This window comes from Desmodus rotundus, chromosome 8, assembly GCF_022682495.2.
Source record: "Desmodus rotundus isolate HL8 chromosome 8, HLdesRot8A.1, whole genome shotgun sequence".
Taxonomy (NCBI): domain Eukaryota; kingdom Metazoa; phylum Chordata; class Mammalia; order Chiroptera; family Phyllostomidae; genus Desmodus; species Desmodus rotundus.
The window spans coordinates 135,165,200-135,188,720 of record NC_071394.1 but is presented as its reverse complement, the minus strand read 5'-3'; the positions used below and the strand labels follow the sequence as shown (position 1 = coordinate 135,188,720).

At 61.3% G+C, this 23,521-nt stretch overlaps 1 protein-coding gene across 2 annotated transcripts in view; it reads right to left on the bottom strand.

Annotated features, from left to right (window-relative positions):
- PDZRN3 (PDZ domain containing ring finger 3) overlaps positions 1-21,622 on the bottom strand; it is a 102,802-nt gene extending 81,180 nt beyond the window's left edge. Inside the window, exons 1-3 of one of the 2 annotated variants that reach the window (XM_024566080.4) lie at positions 20,730-21,622; positions 14,289-14,375; positions 9,538-9,645 (exon numbers count right to left, since the gene is read on the bottom strand). In XM_024566080.4, the coding sequence (XP_024421848.3) occupies positions 9,538-9,645; positions 14,289-14,375; positions 20,730-21,452 (918 nt within the window). In that variant the 5' untranslated portion in view covers positions 21,453-21,622. Of the gene's footprint in view, positions 1-9,537; positions 9,646-11,106; positions 11,225-14,288; positions 14,376-20,729 lie in introns of those variants that run through there. The other variant, XM_053929499.1, reaches the window with a different exon arrangement.
- Between the last annotated feature and the right edge of the window lie 1,899 nt (positions 21,623-23,521).

Below are 23,521 nucleotides of genomic sequence, written 5' to 3'. Positions count from 1 at the left end.
GTCAACCCACATGGTGACACTTTAGAGAGTCACAGCAAACACAGAAGGGTGCTGCTGGCCACCGAGGATGGGCAGGTCATGTCTCAGCCACCAGAGCCTGTGGGCACGTCCTCAGGGTGAGGGGCGGGTGGGCAGGTCCCCTCCATCCTGACCCCACAGCGAAGTGGCAGTGGTCAGGCTGAGCCCTCCGAACTTGACTCTCGACCTCTAAAGGAAGGATGTCTAGCATTAAGTGCCTCCTCGGGCCGAGGCTGCCCACTAAGCACTCAGCACACGCTAACCCCCCTCTCTGAGCCTCTTGTCCGCTAATCCCCTCAGCACCAAGGAGACCCGCCCGCCCGGGATAGAAGTGCCCTCTTGGCAGAGCTGTGAAAGCGCCCGAGGCCCAGCCCAGCACTTGACCGTGGTAATGAGGCTGCGGGGCCTGCACAGCCTCCCCTCGAGTCTCTGAAAACAAGTGAAGTCAGCGAGTTCCGCCAAACAGGCACATTCATTCCTGCGAAAGAGCCAGAGGCCGCGGCCAGCGCTGACTCAATCTAAAAGACATGACGGTGATTTATTTTTAACCGAATCCACGTTTCCCCTCATCTCACCAGTTTCTGAGCCCAGCCAGCAGTGCAGCCCTGGGCTAGTCGCTCAGCTCACTTACGACACAACCCTACTGCTCCGTGAGGTCGATGCGGCTGGTCTGCGCCTCCCGGGGGGGGGGTGGGGGTGGGGGGGGGGTGGGGAGCCACTGCTCTGCATTGTGGGCCTGGGACGGTTTCTGCGTTAGGTACAGAAAACCTGCACTCTCCGAAGGGTTCCTTCCTTCCTGCAACTTAGTAACAGGACGTCTGGAACTCGGGGTGATTGCCTTAAAAACAGCGAACACGCGTGTTCACTTTTCTCTCATCTCCCTTGTGGAAGGAGGTACATCAACAAAAATGTTAGTAAAACAAACGTCAGAGAGTTTACGGGCTGGGTTTCCTTCTAGGAGTTCTGTGGGACCACAGCAAACTAAGAAGTTTCTGCTCACAAAGGAAACCATCAACAAAATGAAAATTTAACCCACTTAATGGGAGAACATATTTGCCAATAATATATCTGATAAGGGATTGATATCCAAAATTTATAAAGAACTCATACAACTCAACACCAAAAAAAAGAAACAATTTAACTTTTAAAAAATGGGCAAAGGATCTGGACAGACACTTCTCCAAAGAGGACATACGGATGCTGAATAGACATGAAAAGATGCTCGACGTCACTAATCATCAGAGAAATGCAAGTTAAAACCACAATGAGAAATCACCTCACACCTGTCAGAATGGCTGACATCAATGTATCAACAAACAAATGCTGGCGAGGACGTGGAGAAAGGGGGACGCTTTTGCACTGTTGGTGGGAAGCAGACTGGTGCAGCCACTGTGGAAAGCAGTGTGGAGTTCCCCTAAAGTTAAAAATGGAACTGCCTTATGACCCAACCATTCCACTTCTGGATATGTAGCCAAAGAAACCAGAAACGCTAATTTGAAACAATATATCCACCCCCATGTTATTTACAATCACCACGATTTCCAAGCAGCCCAGGACCCATCGGTAGTTGAGTGGATAGAAAAGCTGTGGTGTATTTGCACAGTGGAACAGTACTCGGCGGTAACAAAGAAGGAAATGTTACCATTTGTAACAGCATGGATGGGCCTGGAGAACATTATACTCCGTGAAAGAAGCCAGTCAGAGGAAGACAAACACCATATGACTTCTCTTATAAGTGGAATCTAAAGAACAATAAACAAAACAAAAACAGACCTACGGACATAGAGGACAGACTCCAGAAGGGAGGGGTGGGGGCCGGGTGAAAGGGTGAAGGGACCCAGAAGGATGGAGTGGCGGCTACAGAACAGGCATGGGGACGTGGCGCCCAGCACAGGGGGCACAGCCAACAGTGTTGGGACAGCCGTGTGCGGTGCCAGGCGGGTGCTGGGCATGCTCATTGGTGACCACTCCCTAAATTACACACAGGTCTGACCGCTGTGTGCACACCCGCAACGAATGTAAGATAGTGCTGAATGTCAAGTGCAGCTGACAGACAGACAGCGAACACACCCGCATTCTACATAAAGGACTCAACAGGCTAATTCGGGAGACACCTCGTGAACAACTTCCGGCCAACATGTGTGCTGCCCACGGGCCACGGAGGGGCCAGAGCCGTCTGGAGAGGCCTTCCCTGCAGACCCCTCCACTGTGTCACCTCGCGCCTCGAAAGCCGCCTGGAGGGACCCCTGCCAAGTCTGCTGGTGACCAGCTCAGGAGACTCCACAGGCCAACGCTGCCCCCTTGATGCCCATTTCTTATCCAGGAGAAATGGGGGGAAGTTCATGGGAAACTGCAAACTGATGACCAGACGCGATGCCGCCACAGCTGGGCCCAGCAGGGGCGAGTGTCTGACCGATGGAGGGCTGGTCGACGCCCACAGACCTCGCACGCAGGTTCTGGGTGAGGACGCGGAAGCACCTGACAGGCAGGTGTGCTGCGGACAGCGCCTGCACACAGCCCTGGGCAGCCCAGCGCCGGGAGTCGTCCTGCCACCCTGTTGCCCGGCCTCCGCTGCCTGAGCACAGAGGGCCATCACCGTTTCCACGACCGGCCTTGTCCGCACCGTAACCCAGCAGTCGCCCCCAAACAAAGGCCTGCTGACTGCCAGAAGCACGTAAGGAGTCGTGCGGTCTGAACTGCAGGAAGCGAAGAGGAGCAGCAGGTCGAAGGATGGGGAGGGAGAAGGGACCGGAAAACCCAACTGAACCCCTGAGTTACGGCACTGTCTTTTCACAGGAATAACCGCACCCTTCAGAGACGATCGCACCGTTCGCACACCAGTGCGCGTGCACATGTGGGCCAGGAGCCGCGGGTTTTCTGCCTGGAGCCCCCTTCCCCCACCCCACCCCAGACCGGGGGCCCCAGCTTCATCTGGTGCTGAGGACAAAGAAGAAAGTCTCAAAAGACTGATGAAAACAATGCAGCGAGCGCACCTGACAAGTCCAAAAACGCAACCGATAGGAGACGAGGGTCACCTGCCCGACCGGGCTGGGCCAAGACGAACTCGCCTGGAAGGTCTGAGCCGCGTCATCCACCAGGACGGCGGCGGTGACCCTGCTGGGCTGCCAGCTCCCTGCAGGGAGGCCTCGGCCCGGCCTTGTGCGGGGCTTCCATGGGGCTCCCCCTGCGTGTGCGAGGGGCACACACAGGATCCAAACCACCAGGATGCAGAGAAGCACATTCCAGAGTGACGCAGGGAGGATCCTGATCCTGCCCTGCTCAGAAACCCATCTCCCCGCGGCGACTCCGGTCAGAATTCAATGCCGACACCAGGCCCCAGCCCCCAAAGCACCTGTTGAAATCACCCGTCTTTACCCTTTCCACGCTGCTTGGATGCACTCACCGGCTAATCACACATGTTGACAGAACGCACGCCGGTGTGTCCCGCAGCCGGGGGGGAGCTGGCAGGTTTGCTCTCTCGCAGGGGCGGGACACTAGGCGTTGGGAGTGACAGCTTGGAGAGCCACACAGAAAGAACCAAAGTCCTGGTGCTGAGTAGCATTTCTGGAGAACGGAATTATAAAGAGTAAAGAGGGCTTGAACATTAACTCAGAAAAATCTGAGTCCTACCCGAAGACAAAAATCTTCGAAAGCACGCTGGTGTGGGGAGGCCCCAGTCTGTGGGGTCTGGGACCGACAAGCAGCGACGCTTGGAAATGAACTTTCAAAGTGAGCCCAGGCCGCCCGCACCCTCGAGGGAGAGCGCTTCAGTTCGAGTGGCGGGCAGGTGCACACACAAGCAAGTGCCCAGGTCCAGGCAACTGTCTCCTTTCTCGGCTCGGGTGTTTGAAGGAAAAACTGAGACAGTCGCTCTGTGTTAGTCTCACCGTCCTAAGCTTAGGAGTTCAAGTTTGCACTTTCTGTGGGTGACGTCACCAGAAGACAGACCAGGAAATGTCTGGTAAGGAATTTCTGATTCCGCATTTATGTCAACACCTCCACGGTTTTTAGCTTCACGTGAATTCTGTGGGGACGTTCAGCTGTGCCAGCCCAACCCTTTTACCACCAGTTCAGCACAGAATGCAAAGCTCAAACCTGTCGGCAGGAAGGTGACAGTCAGGAGGGGAAGTCAGCCCTGACCGGTGTGGCCCAGAGGTCGGGCATGGTCCCGCAAAGTGAACAGGTCGCCAGTTCGGTTCCCGGTCAGGGCTCAGGCCCGGGCCCCCGCTGGGGTGCATGTGAGAGGCAGCCGATAGACATTTCTCTCCCTCCCTTCCCCTCTCTCTAAGAACGGATGAGTAAAATTAAAAGAAAAAAGTTGAAATCCATCTTTTTGCTCCAAACACCTGGCCCTGCTGTCTGGTGCCTCCCAGGTGTGTCTGCAGCCAGAGGCCTCTGCTCAGACCCCTCCCAGCGACCCTCCCAGAGTCCCCTGGGGACCCCGCTTCCTGACGCCGACACCCTGGTCAAATCAAGCAATCTGGCCGAGTAATTATTTCCTGGGAGATGTCCAAAAATGCCACGCCAGATAATGGCACACTCAAAACAGAAATGAGAGAAGGAACCTTCCAGAACTCCCGTTGCTAAAACGGTCCTGCAGGAAGAGCAGACCCAAGCTGCTGAGACGGTAGAGGGCAGGTGAGTGACAATAAAACTCCCCAAATCTGCTGGCAAAGCCTCGGCTGCCGGAGCAGAGAGCACACCTGCCAGCAGAAACCCACACTGGAGGCGGCGTGTCAGCCGCAGCCGGGCAGCCTGCCTGGCTCTGCACAGGAGAGACCAGCCCCTGCTTGAAATGCAAAGCCTGGGAGAGAGGAAGGTGGCCACCTTCTTGTTCAGTGTGTGAAACCCAGCATGGGGCTACAAAAACTGGAACCCCATTGTCTTATGACACCTTCCTATTTGCCTAACAAAAAGCAAAACTAGGGCCTCCTACTTCCCTGTGGCAGCCACTTCACCCCCCTCCCCCTCACCGCTTCCAAATAAAGCGACTCTCTCCTGAATCCCCTGCACAGAGTTGGGGGTGGGGGCGCACGGCTATTTAAAGCCGCTGCTATTCCTGTGTGGGCAGCTGCCGGCTCCACCTGTCTTCTATCCAAGTGTCCGATGTCCCGAGACCCTGGGACACACTGTCACCTGCCTCTCGTGCTTCTAATGTCTGACCTCCTGCAGTCTGACCCTCAGAAGTTGGCTGTGTGACCTGAAAATCTATTTCCAAGTCAGGTGACAGACAGTAACCCCGAGGACCCCTGCCCCGGGCAGGAGGCCTTGTCCCGGGAATGCGGCAAACCCAGAGCCGGATTGCCGGGTCCCTGCTCAGGAGCGTCCATGGAGCAGCACCCGCCTGGGCCCACCCAAGGGCCTGCAGACCTCACAGGGACACGCGGTCCCCGCAGGCCCCCAGGTGTGGGTTCAGGAGCCGGGTAATATTCAGACGTCCGAGCTGGCGTCCTGGATGAGCCAGCAGCAGACGGGCCATGTGAACATGACATCAGGAAGGACGTCTGCTGTCAGCACGGAGGTGCGGCTCCGTCTGCACAGCAGGACCTGCCCAAACTGCCGGCCACTGCCCTTCAGGGAGTGGGGAACGCAGCTCAGGGGCGAGCCGCGAGCACTGAAAACCAGAGAAGCAGCAGAACTACAGCCTGCTCGTACGGGGTGAGGATAGAGGACGGCTGGCATCTGCGGGTGCCACCCCGTCTTCCTTCCCGAGGTCTGCCCGGTGCTCCGGGGACCCGTCCAGCCTCGGGCGTGCGGACGTCTACGCTGGCTGCCCTAGCCCACCGGGGCACACACCTCGAACAGCTAACACCGCAGAGCACAGCAGCACGGTTTTCCAAAACTGTGCAAAAACACACGAAGCTTTATCGAAGATGGATTCCCCGATTTCCGGCCTGTGACACCGATATTTACCGTTGTGCCTCTGCCGACGGACTGAATCCCCTCTGCAGTGGAGACGCATCTCTGAAAGCTCCTCCTTCCTCGCCCGGCCACACTGCCGAGGCTGCACCGCAGGCCCTGCGGCCGGGGGCGGGGCAGGGCCAGGAGCGCTGGCACCAGGTACGCGGCTCTGGGTGACGGTCAGAGGCTGGTGACAAGGTGAGCAAGCTGGATGCAACCAAGGACAGAGGCCACCCGGGCCCACACGCCTGCGAGACCACGTCGCAAATGAACTCCATCACACGGATGTGTGGATGGGAGGTCAGGGTCAGTTCACAGCACCAGCACGCTCGGTCACCACCCCCCGGGCCAGGAACCGGGCGGAACCCACACTGTGACCCGTCCCCACCCTGACGTCTAACCCACAGGGGCAGCCGCTCTCAAACCAAGAGAACTCGGGGCTCAGGGTTGGTCCTCAAGGGGCAGAACCCAGCGGAAATGCACCAGCTACAGCTTTCCCCACGTTTGTTCACTGACACCCGTGTTGGCAGCCACGAACGTGACTTTCGGGTACAGTCATGACACAGAGTTCCCTTTAACTTGGCTAAAGAGCAGCATGTTGCCCTACGAGCAACATCCGCATCCGGCAAAGTGGGAGGTGCCTGGTCTGAGACACGCTGGGGGAAGCTTGCCGATCGGTGAGAAATGCTCGCCCGCCGGCCAGGACGGCAGCGGCACCCGCTCCCACTCAGTCAGGACACCCTCTGCGTTGTTCTCACCCGCCCCGGCTGGCCTTCCCCACCCGTCCTGCTGACGAAGACTGACCGGGACACAGGGTCAGTCTTCCCTGCCACGTTCTCCGTAATGCTGCACAGCTGCACGTTTCAGAGATCACTTAGAACTGCGATCCGTTACCACAAAAGGCCAGAAACAGTCCCTACTGAATGCCCTTAACGTTCTAGTTACGGTGAAAACCAACAAGCGCTTACACGGGCTTCACTTTCAAACCAAGCAGAGAAGAGGAAACTGGGCCTTGTTCTCTGGGCTCAGAGCTCCCTGTGCGTTCTGTGAAGTCCAGTGACTTCAGCAGACAGGACGATGGTGAGATGGACTTAATGTATCCTCCACATCGACCCAAACTCCCCGGGATCGGGCTTCCCACGGAGTTGAGTCCCAGATCACACAGTCCCCTGACCCCACACTTCACAGCGGCTTCTGCTTTCATCTCCCGCAAAGAGAAACAAAAGTTTCTAAGACCATGTTCAAAACAGCTGGAAACTTCCGGATTGGTCCTGGGGCTTGCGGAGTGACCACGTCCCAAGTTACCGTGTGAGGTCCTTAGAGACGCACGCTCAGACGCACACGAGCCCACCTTCCCTTGCAGACGCACACGTACAAGCGGTTTTTTCCCCTCTGTTCTTAACTAAGCAACCAAACAGTCTCGTCTGTCCAGACACGGCGAACGAGGGCCACACTGTCGCTGGGAGGCAGAGACAAACGCCACCACCAGGCTGAGGCCGCGCTCCTCTGTGAGAGGCACTGCCGGCCGCAGCCCTGGTGTCTCGCCCACACACCCTCGGCCGCTTCCTGCACCGCAGGGACCCGATGCCGACGCAGAGCCCGTCACTTCAGCCCTGTCACCGCCGAGGACAAGCCCTGTGGGACTCTGTCCCGTGGGGCCCCGGGAGGCGTCAAGGTCACAGGCAGGCCGTCGATGGCGGCGGGGGCTGGGTGACAGGACAGTCTCCCCGACTGGGGAGACGAGAACGTCCGGGGACGGTGGGGACCGGTGCCCAGGACGTGACGTACCTAACGCCGGGAAGGCGCAGGCAAACGCTCCGCGTGTGGTGAGTGCTGCGCGCGTCTCTCCGCAGTCACCGCACGCACCGGAAGTGTGTCCATCAGAGGGCGGCCCTGCTTCATGGCCCAGAACTCAGCCCTGGTGTGCTCACCGTGGGAAACCGAGGCAGGGACGGAGACGCTGCTCAGGGTGCACGTGTCCCAGCAGCCACGGAGTCCCGGGAGGCAAAGCAGCCGGCGGCCCCACACTGGCCGTGCCCGAGCACTCAACACGCCCAGGCCGGAGCTGGCCACCTCCCGTGGCCTCTCCAGCACGTCACAGAGCATGCAGCTCCTGGCCAGGTGTGCATCCACACACACTGCTCCTGAGTAGCGCTGGGGACACGGAACACACACTTAAAACAACGACACTCGTGCCGGGAGCAGGCTTGGGCACGGACGCATGAAGCCGAGAGAGTGTACCAGTCCGTGTGGGATCGCCGTTCCCGTCAGAGGAGGGACCAAGGGGGCCGGCGTGTTGCAGGTGACCCTTCTCCGCCGGGGCCTGTCCTGGCACTGCAACGTGGTCAGCACTGTCCACGGGAATGTGGCTCAACCAAAAGTGGGCTGATCGTGCGAACTCCATCACCTGGATGACAGACAAGTCCCACCCCCTGCAAACAGACACCAGGCAGTTTCCTCACGGACAGAGGCTGGCGGCCCCCAGGCCCCGGCCATGGAGCCGGGCTCACATTTTTGAACAACAGCCTCAGAAAACGCATTCCCCCCAAGACAAGGCAGCAGGTTCGCCCACGTGGTCTCACCCAAGCAAATTCCGGCCTGCAAGCACAAACAGACCCCAAATCACGGGCCCAAAGAGCCCCTAGTTTAAGAGCCCCCCAAAAGTGAAAGTGTGGACAGTACTAACCGTGTCCTGGACACAAACCAAGTCTCCTCTTCACACGGAGGTGACCGCAGCCCTGACCCCTGAGCACCGTCTCCTGTGAGACCCGCTGTCTCTGTCCCTGAGGATGAGCCACTAGAGACCACGCCTCCACTGGGGACGCTTCTGAAGGAGTCAACCTGGGAGATCTTGTCCTCCTCACACTTGCTCGTCCTACAGCCACAGCTGCCCTCGGCCCGAGCTTTGGAAACACAGCTGCCAGGGGAACACGCCCCGACAAGAACACCCAACGGTTGCTGTCTGGTCTCCTGTTCGGCGGCTGAGCTTCTCGCGGGTTCAGCACAGCACCCTGGGTCCCACATTTCATTGTCCCCCCTGGGGGGCCCCCCCAATGTAGCTCACAAATTTACCCCCTGACAGAACAGCCAAAATGGTCAAAAAGACCAGCAAAACGTCCTTCAGGTCAAACTTTGCAACAAAAGCCCAACAAGGAGGCAAGAGCGGGGCCTTCCCCTCAGCCACGCGGACGTCCCGCCACATCGTGGCTCTTCCCGAGCGTCGTGCCCCCAGCAGCGTGGAAGACAAGCCTGCCCCACAGAGAGTCTGAGATGGTGAGTGAGGACCCGAAGCTGACGCGTCCGGGGCAATGTGCGAACAACCCGAACACCAGCCTTCGCCCGCAGGGCCCGGACAACCAGCCTGCACAACCAGCCTGCACAACCGGCAACAGGCGGCGAGGACACCACAACAAACCCAGGGACCAAGCACCTGGGGGTGGGACACCGGCCTGACTCCAGCGCCGACAGCGTGCCCCGTGACCGGCGTGAGCAGTCGCCTCACACCATGGGACCACCCGACACTCGGCCCCCCGTGGGGCCGCCCTCGCCCCAGCACCTCGCTGAGCCGGCGCAGGCGGGCGGTGTCGGCCGCGGAACTGCTGGCCCGTGCGCACGTACCTCAACAATCCTGTCGTGAATCTGCAGGCCCCCGTCCTTGGCTGCAGGCCCGCTGTCCACGATCCTGGAGACGAAGATGCCTTCACTGGAGGACGCATCGTGGTTGTCCTGCGGGTTAAAAGCACAGGAGTGAGTGCCAGGCGCCGCGGGGGCCCCACAGGTAGGACAGCATGGAGTGGTGGTGACGTGAAAGCCGTTTGTCCCCCAGCCTGTGTTCGCATGGAAGACACCGATCAGCCCACACCGAAGGACGCAGGGGGCCCTGCCACCCACCCCGGCCTCCATCCGTGTCCGTACCAGCTCGCGTCTGTGTGTTGCCTTCCTGCAGCAAGGCTGTTCCTGCCCAGAACTGTAAAAGCCGGGGGGTAGTTCATGCAGCCGCACTGCCCACCTGACACCCCAAGAGGCCGAGCGGCATCCACCTCCTGGGTGTGGCCACTGGAGACAGGCAGAGGTCACACCTCCCTCCCACGTCCTGAAACGCCTTTGCCAGCGTTTACGTGGGGTGAGCCCCATGCCATGGGAACGCTGGGGCAAAGGGCACGCACATTGATCGGTTTGGAGGAATTACCCCCTGGAGCCCGCACGATGGCTTCCCGACGGGGCGTTTCCCGAATCCTCCCAGCACAGGACTTTCCGGAACACTGAATAGCTCCCCGTGAATATATTAACACTTTCAATTGATTTAGCAATGCTAAATACCAATCAGCTTTGTGACATCTAATAATCTGACTGGAAACAGTCGCTTCATTCTGTTCTGATTTGTATCGGAAAGGCCCCGCCTCCCCAATCCAGTCCTTCCTGATCCGTCTCACAGTGCCTGGGGGAGGGTTCCAGGACAGGAGGGGGCTGGCTGCTTCCATGCCTGCCTTTCCTCAAAATCACAGGCTCTGACGAACTCGTAAAAACGTCCCTGCAGCTTGTTCACAACCATTTTTCCAAGCGGCGCTGAGGTGACTGTCCCCGAGCCCACACACCGAGTGCCGGCGAGCCACAGCGGGTTTGTGAGCTGAACGCACGGCAGGCGTCCGCCCAGACAAAACCCCTGGTGTGCGAGTTCAGGACGTCTGCAGAAACCCCGGGATCCAGCGGGCGGGGGCGCTCAGCCCAAGGCTGTGGGATCCGCTTCAGTGATGACCAGCGTGCAGGAGCTAAGGGGGAACCACACTCCTGGCCCCTGTCCCACAGGCACATGCAGTCACACCCGTGATGCAAAGACGCCAAAGTCACAGCCTAAAATGGGCATCAGCGGTCTCCCCAGTGCTGACCCCACGTGACAGGGGCAGGTCTCTCACTGCCCCTAGGGTCCATCTGACTCTCCTAAGAGGGCCGGGTCAGCTGTCCTGAGCCACAGCCGGCTGCACAGCCCCCTTCACTGCCTGAACTTCCACGGGTCCCAGCCCCCCTCCCCCTCCCTATGTGTGACCTTGCGTGTACGCCAAAGCTGGGCCGCAGCCCTTGTGTGGAGCACACGCCCGGTATCGGGTCCGTTGTGAGCCCACGGTAACCTCGAGGGGCACATGCTCCTCTCATAACCAGAAGTGCTGACCCAGAGAGATAGCAACTTACCAAGATCACACAGCTGAACCACGGCAGGGTCAGCTGCAAACCGAGGACAGGCTGTCCTCTCAGACACGCTCTGAGTACAATACTGTCTCCCACTGAGCGAAGCCCAAAATAGTCACGCGTGCAGAAGACCAGCATTCCAGCGATGGAATATTCCACCAGCGGAGCTGGAAGGTCTCCGGGGACCACAGAGGGTTTACGGACAAGCCCGAGCTCCCCGGGGGTGACGTCAGCCTTCCGAGTGAAAGAGGCCTGTGTTTGCTCTGACTTCACCGCGCGCGTTCCTTGGCTGGAAGGACAGGCAGATAGGGACGGGGTTTTGGCTTTGGTTCATTGTGCAGAAACCACGTCCAACACAAGAAAGTCTCTCTAGGAGCAGCGGAAAGTTCAAGCAGAAACCAGAGAGAACAGCAAACAGCTCGACTCGGGTTAAATCGAGACCACGGGGGGAGCACAGAAAGACAAAATCGCAGAAAACCATCACGTCCACGGGACAGCTCGGTCCGCCTCCTCAAGGCCTCTCCTCGTCCGTCCTCCGTCTGGAGCCTGTCCCCGCGCGTCCTCGGTCTGGAGCCTGTCCCCGCGCGTCCTCGGTCTGGAGCCTGTTCCCGCGCGTCCTCGGTCTGGAGCCTGTCCCCGCGCGTCCTCGGTCTGGAGCCTGTCCCCGCGAGTCCTCGGTCTGGAGCCTGTTCCCGCGCGTCCTCGGTCTGGAGCCTGTCCCCGCGAGTCCTCGGTCTGGAGCCTCTCCTCGCAGGTCGAAAGCCGGCTGTTCGTCGAAGGGAACTGAGCTGGTCGGGGTGTGTTGTGTTCTGCTGGCTTCAGAAATGTGGGGAGTGCCTGACAGTGACAGCCACCTGCCGGGGGCGGAGGGGACGGGCCGCCCAAACTGGCCGCCACGCACTTGAGGCTCTGAGGACGAGTGAGGAAGCGGCGGCTTTGCTAGACGTGCTCTGTGCCGGATGCAAAGCCTGTGCCAGAGTCCGGCTGTAGTGCGGCTGGCCCGGCGTCTCACAGGAACTCCTGGGACACGTGCGTCCCGGTCCCCTGCACTGTGCTCTACCTGTGGCGCTGGACACCACTGCCCGTCGGCTCCGCAGGGCCCTGCCTGGTTTCCAGGTGATGCCGCAGAGCACACTTAGGTTCCGTGGAGCCTTCTCCGCTCGTCAGCAGAAGTTTGAAAAACACGCAGTGGTGAACTCGTGCTCACAGAACCCGAAACTCATCCAGGGATGCTTGGGAGGTTCCTGCAGGAAGGCCACAGACTCGGAGGACATGCGGGAATGCCACGCAACCCAGTTGTTCGTCCCGAGATCGCTTTTCGAGGGAGCAAGAAAATACCCGACCACACGTTCCTCCACGAGCACGAGAAGGGACCAAAGACCCTCACACTCCGGCGAGGCTGCGGTGCTGTCCCCGCCGGGGAGGCGCAGAAATGGTGCCGCCTGCCTGCTTTCTAGAGGAGGTTTCCCGCCCCCGAAGCGTCCTCGCATCATGTGACCCTCGGGCACGGCCCCCTCCTGCTGCTGCACTTCTCAGGTGACGCGAGTCTGACAGACTGCAGGTTTGTGGCAACCTGGCACCCAGCCCGTCTGCCGGCACCGGTGTGCCAACAGCATTGCTCCCTCCGCGTCTCCACGGCACATTGTGGTGCTTCTCTTGCTATTTCAGACACGGTCACGGTGAGCACATGTGTTATGTTGATCTGTGACCAGCCATCTCTGATGCTTCCGTTGTGATGGTCTGGGGCACCAGAAACTGTGTCCAGAAAAGACCGGAAACCTAACTGACCAGCAGCGTGTGGCTTCTCACCACTCCATCCACACGGGGGCCTCATTTGGAAGACGCCGCCGTCCAGGGCTTCTGAAGCCGGAGAGTGGAGTCCGTGCCGCCTCACCACCTGGGGGACAGGTGGGTGCACCAGGGCCGGGCCCGTGCCGCCGTGACCCTGGGCTGCGGCCAGTGCTCACGTGCCACCCGAACACCCCAGGGCCCTGAGGGCCAACGCCCCATGTAGGTCCGCAAAGCTGGACGACCACATGTGTCCACGCGTGGCTCACCGAGCCCCCTGTGCCCACTGCTGCACCCTGCTGCTCGCCGACAGCCCCCCACGCACGGGTGGAGACTGACAAGGAGACTGATGCTGCTTCTGCACCTGTGACGTGGCATCCGCTCCACCACCGGGGCAGGAGCAGCTCTGACTTCCACGTCTCGTTCTGTGAAAAGCACATTTTGTGAGGCTATCGCTGCCACAGTTACTCGTCAGACGGATCTGGGCAAATAGAGAAGCTTCTGGAAGGATTCACCACCCTAGATGCCACTAAGAACACTCACGAGTCACAGGGAGAGGTCAAAATGGCAACAGCAATGGAGTCTGGAAGACGCCGATCCCGGCCCTCGCGGACGACTTCACGGGCTCACGACCTCGGCGAGGCCTGGCGACGCACCCTCGCTCCCGGAATCTTCTACGTGCCACCCTACCGCCCTCCTCATGCTTCACCCCATCTGACACTTGCATGTTTGTGCTTCTTCCCTAACGTCCCCTGGGCCAAACCCAGTGACTGCAGGGACGCAGGCTGCTGGCCCCCGTGGTACCCCCCCCCCACCGGGTCCCAGCAAATGGTCCTGTTCGATGCTCCTTCATTAAATGCCTTATATTTCCCTTTCCTCCGACTAGCTCCCTTCTCCTATGAAATGAGGAGACAGTCGGCCACAGGTACGAGCGAGAGGTGACATGTGCTGAGGTCATCCCATCTGGAGCTGAGACCCAGCCACCTGCCTCGGCCCCTCCCTGCCGGGAGCCCCGGCACAGACTTGTCCTCACAGTGACCCTGACCGATGGGGACTCAGGCCCTTCTCTCCAACGAGGGGCTAGGACCAGTGGGGTGGACCCAGAGCCATGCGGGAGGAGAGGCCAAGCAAGCAACCCACAAGGACGGCCCGTCCCCGCCTGCATGCACCGCCCACCAGGCCCGTCAGCTCGACTGCCCCACAAGCAGACGTCACCCCGAGTCCGGCAGCTGCTGCATCAGCAGGACAATGGCACCGTAGGAAACCACCCACCTGGACCCCCCAGTGTGGGGACGCGACACAGACCACGGAGTCTCCGGTCACAGCAGCCACGATTTGGCCGAGCCCCCGACCCCACTCCCCAGGCCACCCGCTTGCTGCTGCGGCAGCGAACGTACCGCACACGGCCGCCCGCCGATGATGTTGAAGCCGAGGGAGCCGGCGTCGCGGTGCAAGACCAGGGTCAGGCTCTTGGTCTCTTCACCCTGCAGGGAACGGAGAGGGAGGTCAGTCTCACTCCCAAGGAGAAGGTGGGTGTCCGGAGCGCTCCTTCCCTCCAAGTGCATGTGGGGGTCACCCAGGGTCAGTAAAATTCTACGCCTCTTGGAAGGGCCGAGCCCAAGCCGAAGCCCTGTTCTGGGTCAGGTCACAGACACTTCTAGGTGCCTCGTGCCCTGGAGTGACACCCAGGCGGCCGGCGAGCCCCTTCCCTCCACACTCCGGGCGGCAAGTGCGTCTCCCATGGCACACCCAGGGCAGCGGGCTGAGAACACACCTGTCAGTCTGCTTCCCCACCACGCCTCCTGTTACCTCGTGAACATCAACGCAACCGGCCCGGCCGTGTGAGTCCGTGCACAGCCCGTCCACAGTCACCTGCGCTGGGAGACGTCAGGACAGGCCACGCAAGGTCAGGGGCAAGCCCGAGGGGAAACAGGACTCCCGCCTCTGCGGAAAGGGCAGGCACCACCCAGGTGACACCATCGCCACCATGGGACACGCAGCAGGTGGGTCTGCTTGAACCCTTCCCGGCGCAGAGGCTGCGCCGCCCAGGCAGGGCTCAGAGGCTGCAGGCACTTGTCCTGGGGTGGAGAAGCCAGGACGCTGGGCGGAACCACTCGGTCACAGACCAATGACCACAAACAGGTCGACGCGTGGGCAAAGGGTCACCTGACAGGTGTGGCGTCAACACCAGACTGGCTGGCACGTGGCTGGACCGCTCCCAGGGGGCACAACCGCACATGGACCGACCGTGAACTCACAACCCCGTCACCATGTTTCTCATCTAAACATGGAATTTTCTAAATGCAGCATTTTTAAAAACACGGAAGCCTTCATTATGAGTGATCTTAAAAATACTGACAGCTTATCACACACGAGATTTTGTGCTGGAATCTCCTACTTCCGATCAAACTTCTGCCTCCTGCTCTTTGGGGGAGTAAATGCAGTGTCCACAGGGCCTGAGCTCAGCTCTGACTGGACGGCTCTGGCCGCTGCCCCTGCGCTCCGGGGCGCAGCTTCACCATCGCTGCCGCGAATGCCCGGTTCACACCAGCCCAGACAGCTGTGTCCGCTGAGCCAAGCACACACGCATGCACAGACTCGCACACACAATCCCCCCCACTCCCAACACACACACACACACACACACACACGCAAGACGAATGGGCTGGATGTGCAGAATCATCTCCCGGCTCCGAGTTCTCTGTGACCAGCGCTGTTTCCCCAGGAACGGGCCCCACCCCACATAACCGCCAAGGAACCACCCCAGCGGCCCTGGGCACAGCAGTGATGTTGGGGCCCCACCCCCACGGATCCCCAGCTCCGAGAGCTCACGCAGCTGCACAGGGTCTCAGGGCGGCAACGCGGCGGCCAACTCAGGACCTGGGTGGACACCAACGCCCACACTCTCTGCAGCCTGCTGCTCACCATCCACAGCCCCTCCTACATCCCCCGGCCCCAAAAGGCGGGCCTTCGCACTGAAACGTCACGGAGGATCACACAGCTAATTAGTTCTGAAGTCAGAGTTGTAGGCACAGCGCCTTGCCCTGCGCAACCCTCCACGCAGAGATGGCGCACGTCCTCGATGCCCTGCAGGGCGCCTGAAAAGTGTGCCGTCCCCCACAGGAGCGGGGTCGCAGCTAAGTGCTTGGACCCACAGCCAGGGCCTGAGAAGGGTGTCCTCGCCCACAGAAGGAGGACGGCAGAGCTCCCCCTGCCCCACGGTCACGACAAATCATGGACGAGTGCAGGGTGCGTCGCGTGGGCGGGGCCCGGGCTCAGACCACTGCAGGGCACCGAGGGGGCTGGACCTCAGCCCTTCTCCCCCCAAGTCCAAGCAACACAGAGTGTCTGCTCCTGAACGACGTCGTGAATCCAAAGCGCCCGGGAGAACTTCGTGACCTGTGACAGCCACCACCCGTTCCGCTGAACGGGCCGCCGGGGTGGGTGCCCCGTGGTGGCCACGTGCCGAAGCTTCTCGGGAACAGCACACTGACCGAGCTCCCCGTGCAGACCCTGCAAGTGTCCCGAACACCTTCCGGCACTACCGTCCCCTGGCCTCCTCGCATCCAGCAGTTCTGATGTGCAGCTTCGCACAGCGTGAGCCGGGCGGGGCTGAGTAGCCAAAGGAACGCCTCCAACACCTGGAAACAATTCTGTCTACTCAGTGGGGCGGGGCGGGGGGTACACAGAAAGCCCGTTCCTTTTCCTACAAGCTCACTCTGGCCTAGCAACCTGCAAAGTTGCTGCGGCCAACGAGACAGGCCCCTCACTCTTGGACTCGCACTGGACAAACACACTCAGTCTGGAGCAGGACATGGCCCCAGGGAGACAGACAAGAGACAGCCTGCCCGGTACGCCGTCACAGCTGTGATGGACAGCTGTGGTCCCACCCGGGGAGACACACAAGAGAGGGTGCCGTCACAGCTGTGATGGACAGGCGGACGCCATGCAAGGGGAGGACCCACCAAGACTCTCAGGACCAGAGCCAGTGTGTGAGGCACAGAGAGCTTCCTGGAGGCGGTGATGCTGGGGTGGGGAGGACACACGGGTTACCCAGAGATGGGCACCATGTGCTGATGGGAAGGCGAGGGCAGGGGGAACTGAGGACTCACAGGTTACCTGGGGATCAGGAGCTGGACAGACTGCTCCAGGTAGAGAGGAGAGCAGGTGCAAAGGCCTGGGGGGAGGGGGGGCGGGGTGTTGCTGTGCTCAGGGAAGCTGGGAGGACGGAAGCGAGAAGATAGGGGCAGGCCGGCAGCACATGCCACGGGCTGGACCGCACAGCCCCTGGGAACCTGGGAGGCACAGCCCCGTCTGAGGAGGAAGGTTGAGCTCAGACTTGCGTTTCTAAGAGATTATCCCTGGATGCAGATGGAGAGCAAATCAAAGGGAAGCGGAAGGCAGAGGGACCGTTTGTGGTCCAGCCAAGAGGTGCAGGGTGGGGTGGAGACCAGGCCGATTCTGTGTCCAGGGGGCGGGTGGCAGTGCCTGGACAAGGCTGTCATGGCACGGGATGCCGCTGGCATCTTGTGGGCAGAGGCTGGGGGGCCGCTCCACACCCTGCGCTTCACTGAGCACTCGGCCCCCACACGCCCAGGACCCCCCAGCCCATGAGGCAGCAGAGCCGGGCCCGAAGGGAGACCCCGGGGTGGGGATGGCGGCCTTCTGAAGAGCCAAGCCGCCTTCACAGCCTGTGCAGGAGGGAGAATGAGCAGGGCTGGAGCACAGAGGAGGTGGGGGAGGGCAGAGCAGAGGGACCCAGGATGAGTCCCAAGAAGTTATGGCACCAGAAGCCCTAGAAGCTTTGCTGTGGGAGGCTTGTGTTCTGAGACCCAGGGGCTAAGTCGTGGAGGGAAACCAAGGCGGGAACAAAGCTCCCTCGAGCCCACTGTCACCAAGCCTGCGGCAGCCCACCGTGCCTCGCACGGGCTCGAGGCCCCTCGCCGCTCACTTGGCAGCCTGGCGCCCAGAACGTGGCCTGGTCTGCCTTCGGGTACTAGCAGGGGCGGTGGCAGCAAGGGTGTGCGGTGCAAGCACCACGTGGAGGAGCCCGATCCTCACTCGCCCGCACTGAGCCTGCCCTCTGACCGGCTGAGGAGCCACGAGGTGGGACAGGTGGACAGGCCTCACCTGGGGCTCACCACGGACACAGACCTCACGCACCAAACGGGCCAGAACCTCGGAGTCAGACACCGGGGTCCGTTTCAGCAAGCTCTCTGAGTGGTTCCGATTGAGGGAAGGCTGGGAGGCTCCACCTGAGAACGGCGCCCGCAGACCCTGAGCACCCGGCCGGCTGAGATACAGTTAGTGAGGCCAGGTCATTCCACGGGGTGTGGGGCTGGGCCCTGGGTACCGGAGGTCTTCTGAGTGTTCTTGTCTAGTTCAGCCTGTAATGGAGACGTAAACACCACGGCTTATAAAAAAATAAAACCGTTGTGCACAGGAGTTTCGCAGGGACTCCAGTCCTCTGGCTTTGGAAAATAAAGTGTCCAGTACAGCAGAGCACATGGGATGAAGTAAACGAGTTCTCGAGCAGCCTGTGTGGCAGCTGCAAGGGCCACTGAGGGTTAACCTGGGGCCAGAGCAGCTTCTCGAAGGCCTGGCAGGGGCCCAGGGGCTGAGGCCAGAGAGGGAACCAGCAGAGCTGAGGCCGGCCGGGCGCTCAGCCCGCCCTGGGGAGCAGAGCGGTCCGTGAGTCCAAACAGCAACATCTTGTCCCCAAGCTGAACCCCCCGGTTCTCCCACCACTCAGAGCGTCAAACGCATTCCATTTTGATTCAAGTGTCGTGTTTTTGATTCAGAGAGAATTTACCCAAACACTCCAGAAAGAAAACAGAAAGGCAAGAAAAATAATAAACTGGCCCAACAATGAAAGGCGTGTGTGTTGAGCCTGGGGAGTGAGTGGCTTATTTATAAACAAGCGTCGCCTAAAACTGCACAGGCAGCACCAGGGCTGGCAGGACAGCAGAAGCTCCGGTCTCCCTCGCCCCAAACCGGCGCCTGCTTGAAGGCCAGGCTCTGCCCCGTGGGGTGACTCGTGGTCTCCCCAGGCCTTTGTAGCCTGTGCGGTCCCCGGAGGCTGGAGCTGTAAATATTTGCCCTGCGCCCAGCGCGGCCAGCTGCTCCGCCTGCAGCTGACAGTCAGGCGGGGCCAGGCACCAGGGCTGGAACACTGCGGCCTGAAGGAGGAAAAGCAGACGCAGGGCTGGGGCCCTCGGGGCAGACACACTCTCCTCCTGGAGCCAGAGGACAGGCAGCCAGAGAGGGGCGGCAGCCGGAGCCCCGCCCCGTAGTCCCCCTTGTCCAAGCGTGGCCTCTGCAATCAGGAAACCCTGGCTCTCAGGGGGTGATTTCTCCCCCCACCGCCACGGAGAACACCGGACAGTATCTGGAGACATTTTCATTGTCAGAACTTGGTGGGGGTTGGGGTGCAGGGGTGGGTGGGGAGATTGCTCCAGGGGAAGTGGGCGGAGGCCAGGGACCCTGCTCAACACCTCACAACAGAGGATTGCAGGCCAAGGGGTCCGTGCATCCCGCGGCTGGGCGCTGAGGCAGACCCCTATCCCGCTGGGCCCTGCAGTTTGACTGGGTGTGAGTTCGGTGCGCTCCCAGGGCCTGCTCGCCCACCTCAGAGGATCCAGCAGACAGGCGACGCCCACAAAGTGCTGTCCACGGCGGACGGCACATGCTGATCACCACTCGCTACACGAGGCTGCACCCAGAGGCAGCCTGACAGCAGCTGGAGAGGCGTGTGGGCTCTGAGCCCAACTCTGGCACCGAGACGCCGAAACCCAGGCCCGGACAGCCCCTCCCCTCTCCTCCCCTCCTCTCCTCTCCCTGGGGCCTCTGTGTCTTCATCAACAAAACGAGAAGCATCACAGCCTCCTCCTTTGAGTAGAAAGGAAACAGCTGAGAAGCCCCCAGCACAGGGCCTGGCCCAGAGTGGCCCCCAGTAGGGTGCTTACTTGCAGCACCTCCAGGCTGTGGGGAGGGCTCCATGGGTGAAGATAATCGTGAGCACAGAGGCCGAGCATTTAGCCCCCACCCCCTGCCCAGGCACCGTGCCAGGTCCTTCCCTCCTCCGCAGCTGACAGCAGCCGCTTTAGGTTCGGGGAGTCTGCTGCACCTGGACGGAGCCACAAGGTCACCCAGCTGGTCAGCACAAAGCCCAGATTCTAAAACGGTTCCAGTTCTCAGGACTCTGTCCCAGGGATTACTTCATGCTTGGTGTCGGCTCCTTTCATGCTTCCTGGAACCCCCGGAAGAGCGGCCCAGGGGGTGCCTGGCTGGGTTCCACCTCCTGTCACTTCGCCAGGGGGCACGGATCTCCAACTTCACAGCGGGCCAGCAGCTCCCCAAGGTCAGCCCCCGGCTGCCAGCGCAGTCCAAGCGGGAATCCAGCCCTCCCTGCAGAGGCCTCTCTGCTGGCCCCCTCCCAAGTGCTCCGAGCCAGGACACGGAGGCCCTGTGTGTCCTGGGTAGGGATCATGTCTCCCCACCCGAAAAGAGGTTAAGAGACTTCCCCCAACACCCCCTAGCTGGCCTGAGCAGCAAACCGTGAACCCTGTCCTGGCTCTGCTCCCTGGCTGTGGGTTCCTTTCCATCTTTCCAGGCTCCTGAAGCTGCTGTACCGTTTTTCACCCTACGTGCCTAGTAATCTGTAGGGACTCGAGTTTACAAGCTTGGGCTGACTCAGCGCCCTGTTCCCAGTGACACAGCTGGCAATCGGCAGCAGGAGGGGGAGGCCAGGATGCTCCTGGGAAGCCCGTGGCATCCCAGCGCACCAGGGAGGGGCCCGGGAGGCCGGGGCCTGGTAGGGGGTTCCAGCAGGAGCTTACCTTGCCTCCGGCTGGCGCGACCACGCAGCGGCTGAGCGAGTCCAGGCGCGCGCTGTACTCGGTGAACTTCTTTTGGTAGCGCAGGGCGGTCATTTGCAGCTCCAGCTGCGCCGCGGCCAGCTGCGCCACCAGCGACTTCTCGCGCTTGCCCGCGCGCAGAGCCTCCTTCTTGAGCGCCTTGTGCAGCCCGGCGAGCCTGGCCTGCAGCGCGCCGTTGTGCGCCCGCAGGGCCCGCGCGCAGCAGTGGCCGCCCGCGCGTAGCTCCCCGCGCGTCAGGGGCAGCCCGCAGCCGTCCTGGCAGCGGCCCACGGGTCTCGCGTCGCATGCGTCCCGCATGTGCGCCTCCAGGTCCCGGCGCAGCAGCACCTGGGCGCACCCGGAGTGGCGGCAGCGCGCGGGAGCGAAGTCACAACGCTCCAGGTGCTCAGGCAGCTCCTGCAGCTTGACCACCCGGGCGCAGCCCCGCGCCGCATGCGCGCACTTAATGTCCAGTTTGAGGATGAGACGCTTGAGCGGCAGCACGTGGTTGAGCTCCTTGGCCGACAGGCGGCCGCGGCAGCGAGAGGGGCAGCTGCCCTCCTGCACCACCCAGGGCAACACGCAGCCCGCGCAGAAGACGTGGCCGCACGGCGTGGTCAGCGGGTCCTCCAGCACCTTGCGGCACAGCGCGCACTTCAGATCCGGGTCCACGTCGCCGTCGAAGCGGTCCAGCTCGAAGCCCATGGTGGGGCCGGGCCTGGGTCGCCGCCAGGGAGCGGCGCCCTCCCTGCCGCCCTCCCTGCAAGGAGCGCAGACCGGCCGCGCGCGCGCTCTCCGCGGACTGAGCCCAACTCGGCAGACTTCTCGGAAAAGGCCCTGGGCTCCTCCGCCGTATTTGCGCGAGCGCGAGCGCATGCACATCCCGCCGGCGCCGCCCGCCCAGCCCGCCCGCCGCGCCGGGGAGGCAGCGGGAGGCCTTGGGGTCGCCGAGAGGCCGCGCCCCCGCGACCGAGCCGGCACCCTCTTCTCCCGGAACTCCTCTCGCTTGCTGGCGTTCTTCGCTTCAGGAGGCAAATTCCAGCCGTGAAAGGTTCACTGACCCGGGAGCCGCGGCTGCCGTCGCCCCGCCCGGCGTCGCGGAGCCCCTTCCGGGACCACCGCCCACAGAGTAATCTGCCTCCCGCCCCTTCCCCGCCCCCGGCCCGGCTTGGCTGTTGGGGCCGGCGAAAGCGCTGGGGCCGCTACGCCGGCACTTACGGTCAGTGCTGAATCCGGCCGGGACAGTCGGGAGCCCTTGGCCCCAGGACCGGCCCTGAGCCAGCCTTTGAGGCCTGGTCCCCACCTGACACCTCCAACTGGGAAGCCCAGCCTGGGAAAAGGCCGAGGGAGGCCTGCGGGGTCCTGTGCAGCTGAAATTCCCCGACTCCAGCGCCAGTGCGGCTGGGACCCTGCAGGTCTGGAGGGTCTCCAGGGAATGAGGCCGCCGCTGGCAGGATTCAGGCCAGACTGGTGTCTGTCCTGGAATCTGGGCCTTTTCAACGGGGTGGTGAGCTCCTGCGCGTCTTCAGCAACGCCCCGGGTGTTGAAGGAAGACCGTGGTGTTCACAGCTTCGTTCACAGCCTGGGGGACGAAGTGAGGCTGGAGGCCCCGATGGCACATCCCGCACATTCGCTCTGCCCCTTTGCTCTCACTGCTCCCCTTCTGTAGCTGCGGACCCCCTGACATTCACTGCTTAACTGCTTCACCCAGTGAAACGGTCGCCTTGACGTCCAGAGGGTCACTTGTTTGGAACTGACCTTTAAGAAGCTGTCACTCGACAGTGCTTGGTAATCTGGGGCTGGTGGCATTTGCTGTCTGTTGTGGGAGAGACTGTCTTGTAGTCGCCCTGCCTGCAGTTCTTTCGCGCGGCCCCGCGGGAAGCTCTGGCCTTAGCGCGCGCTCCGGACCTTCAGTGCGGCTGGTGAGCTGCTGGCACGGTGCCAGCGGGCGGACAGGAAACAGTCTCTCAGCAAAGGTCTGTGGGCTCCAAACTGTCACACCCTGGGCAACACTCTTCAACCCAAGCTGGTCCTGAGACGCAGGCCCGGCTCCTCATACAGGTTAGTGCTCACTTTGGGGCAGCTTCTCTAAGGGATGCCCGCCCCCCCCCCACACCCTGCAGACCGGGAGGTGGATGAAATGTTGCAGCTGCAGCTGAGGCCACAGAGTGGGGGTGGCAGGGCCTCTCTAGGCAAAGGAGAGTCTGTCTGAGCCACTCCTCCTTGGTTAATTTTAGAATGGGGGGGGGAACCCTCCTTGAACGTCAGCTTATTTTTTAGTGGCTGAATTTAACAGACGGGACTAGCAATGAGAACAGCCCGTTCCCAGGAGGGGGGTCTGACGGGGGAGAGCCAGCAGAACATTCTAGGCCCAGGGAGCGGGACTCAAGGTGTGAGGGTTTGTTTCAGTCGAGCAGGCCCAGGAGTTAACAAAGGTGAGAAAGGAGAGAGCAGAGCCAGGTGAGGGCAGAGAGAGGGCAGGAGCCAAACCTGGGGCCGGCAGGGCCCTGGACAGGACTCTGAACAGATTGGGCCGGGGCCGGAGGGCCCGACAGAGCTTTGGGCAGACGAAGGACCCAGTGTGATCAGGCCTAGTTCCCCCACAGAGTGGGGGCCGCGTGTCCCTGTGACACCTTCTGGTGGACTAGGACGGGCCCCCAGTTCCTGCTCCAGGCCAGCTCTTCTCTGGAGCCCTAATCACAGGCTGAGGAGGGGTCGCAATCCCGGTGGGGCCTGTTTGGGGTCCACACCAGCACTTGTGACACTATCCCCTT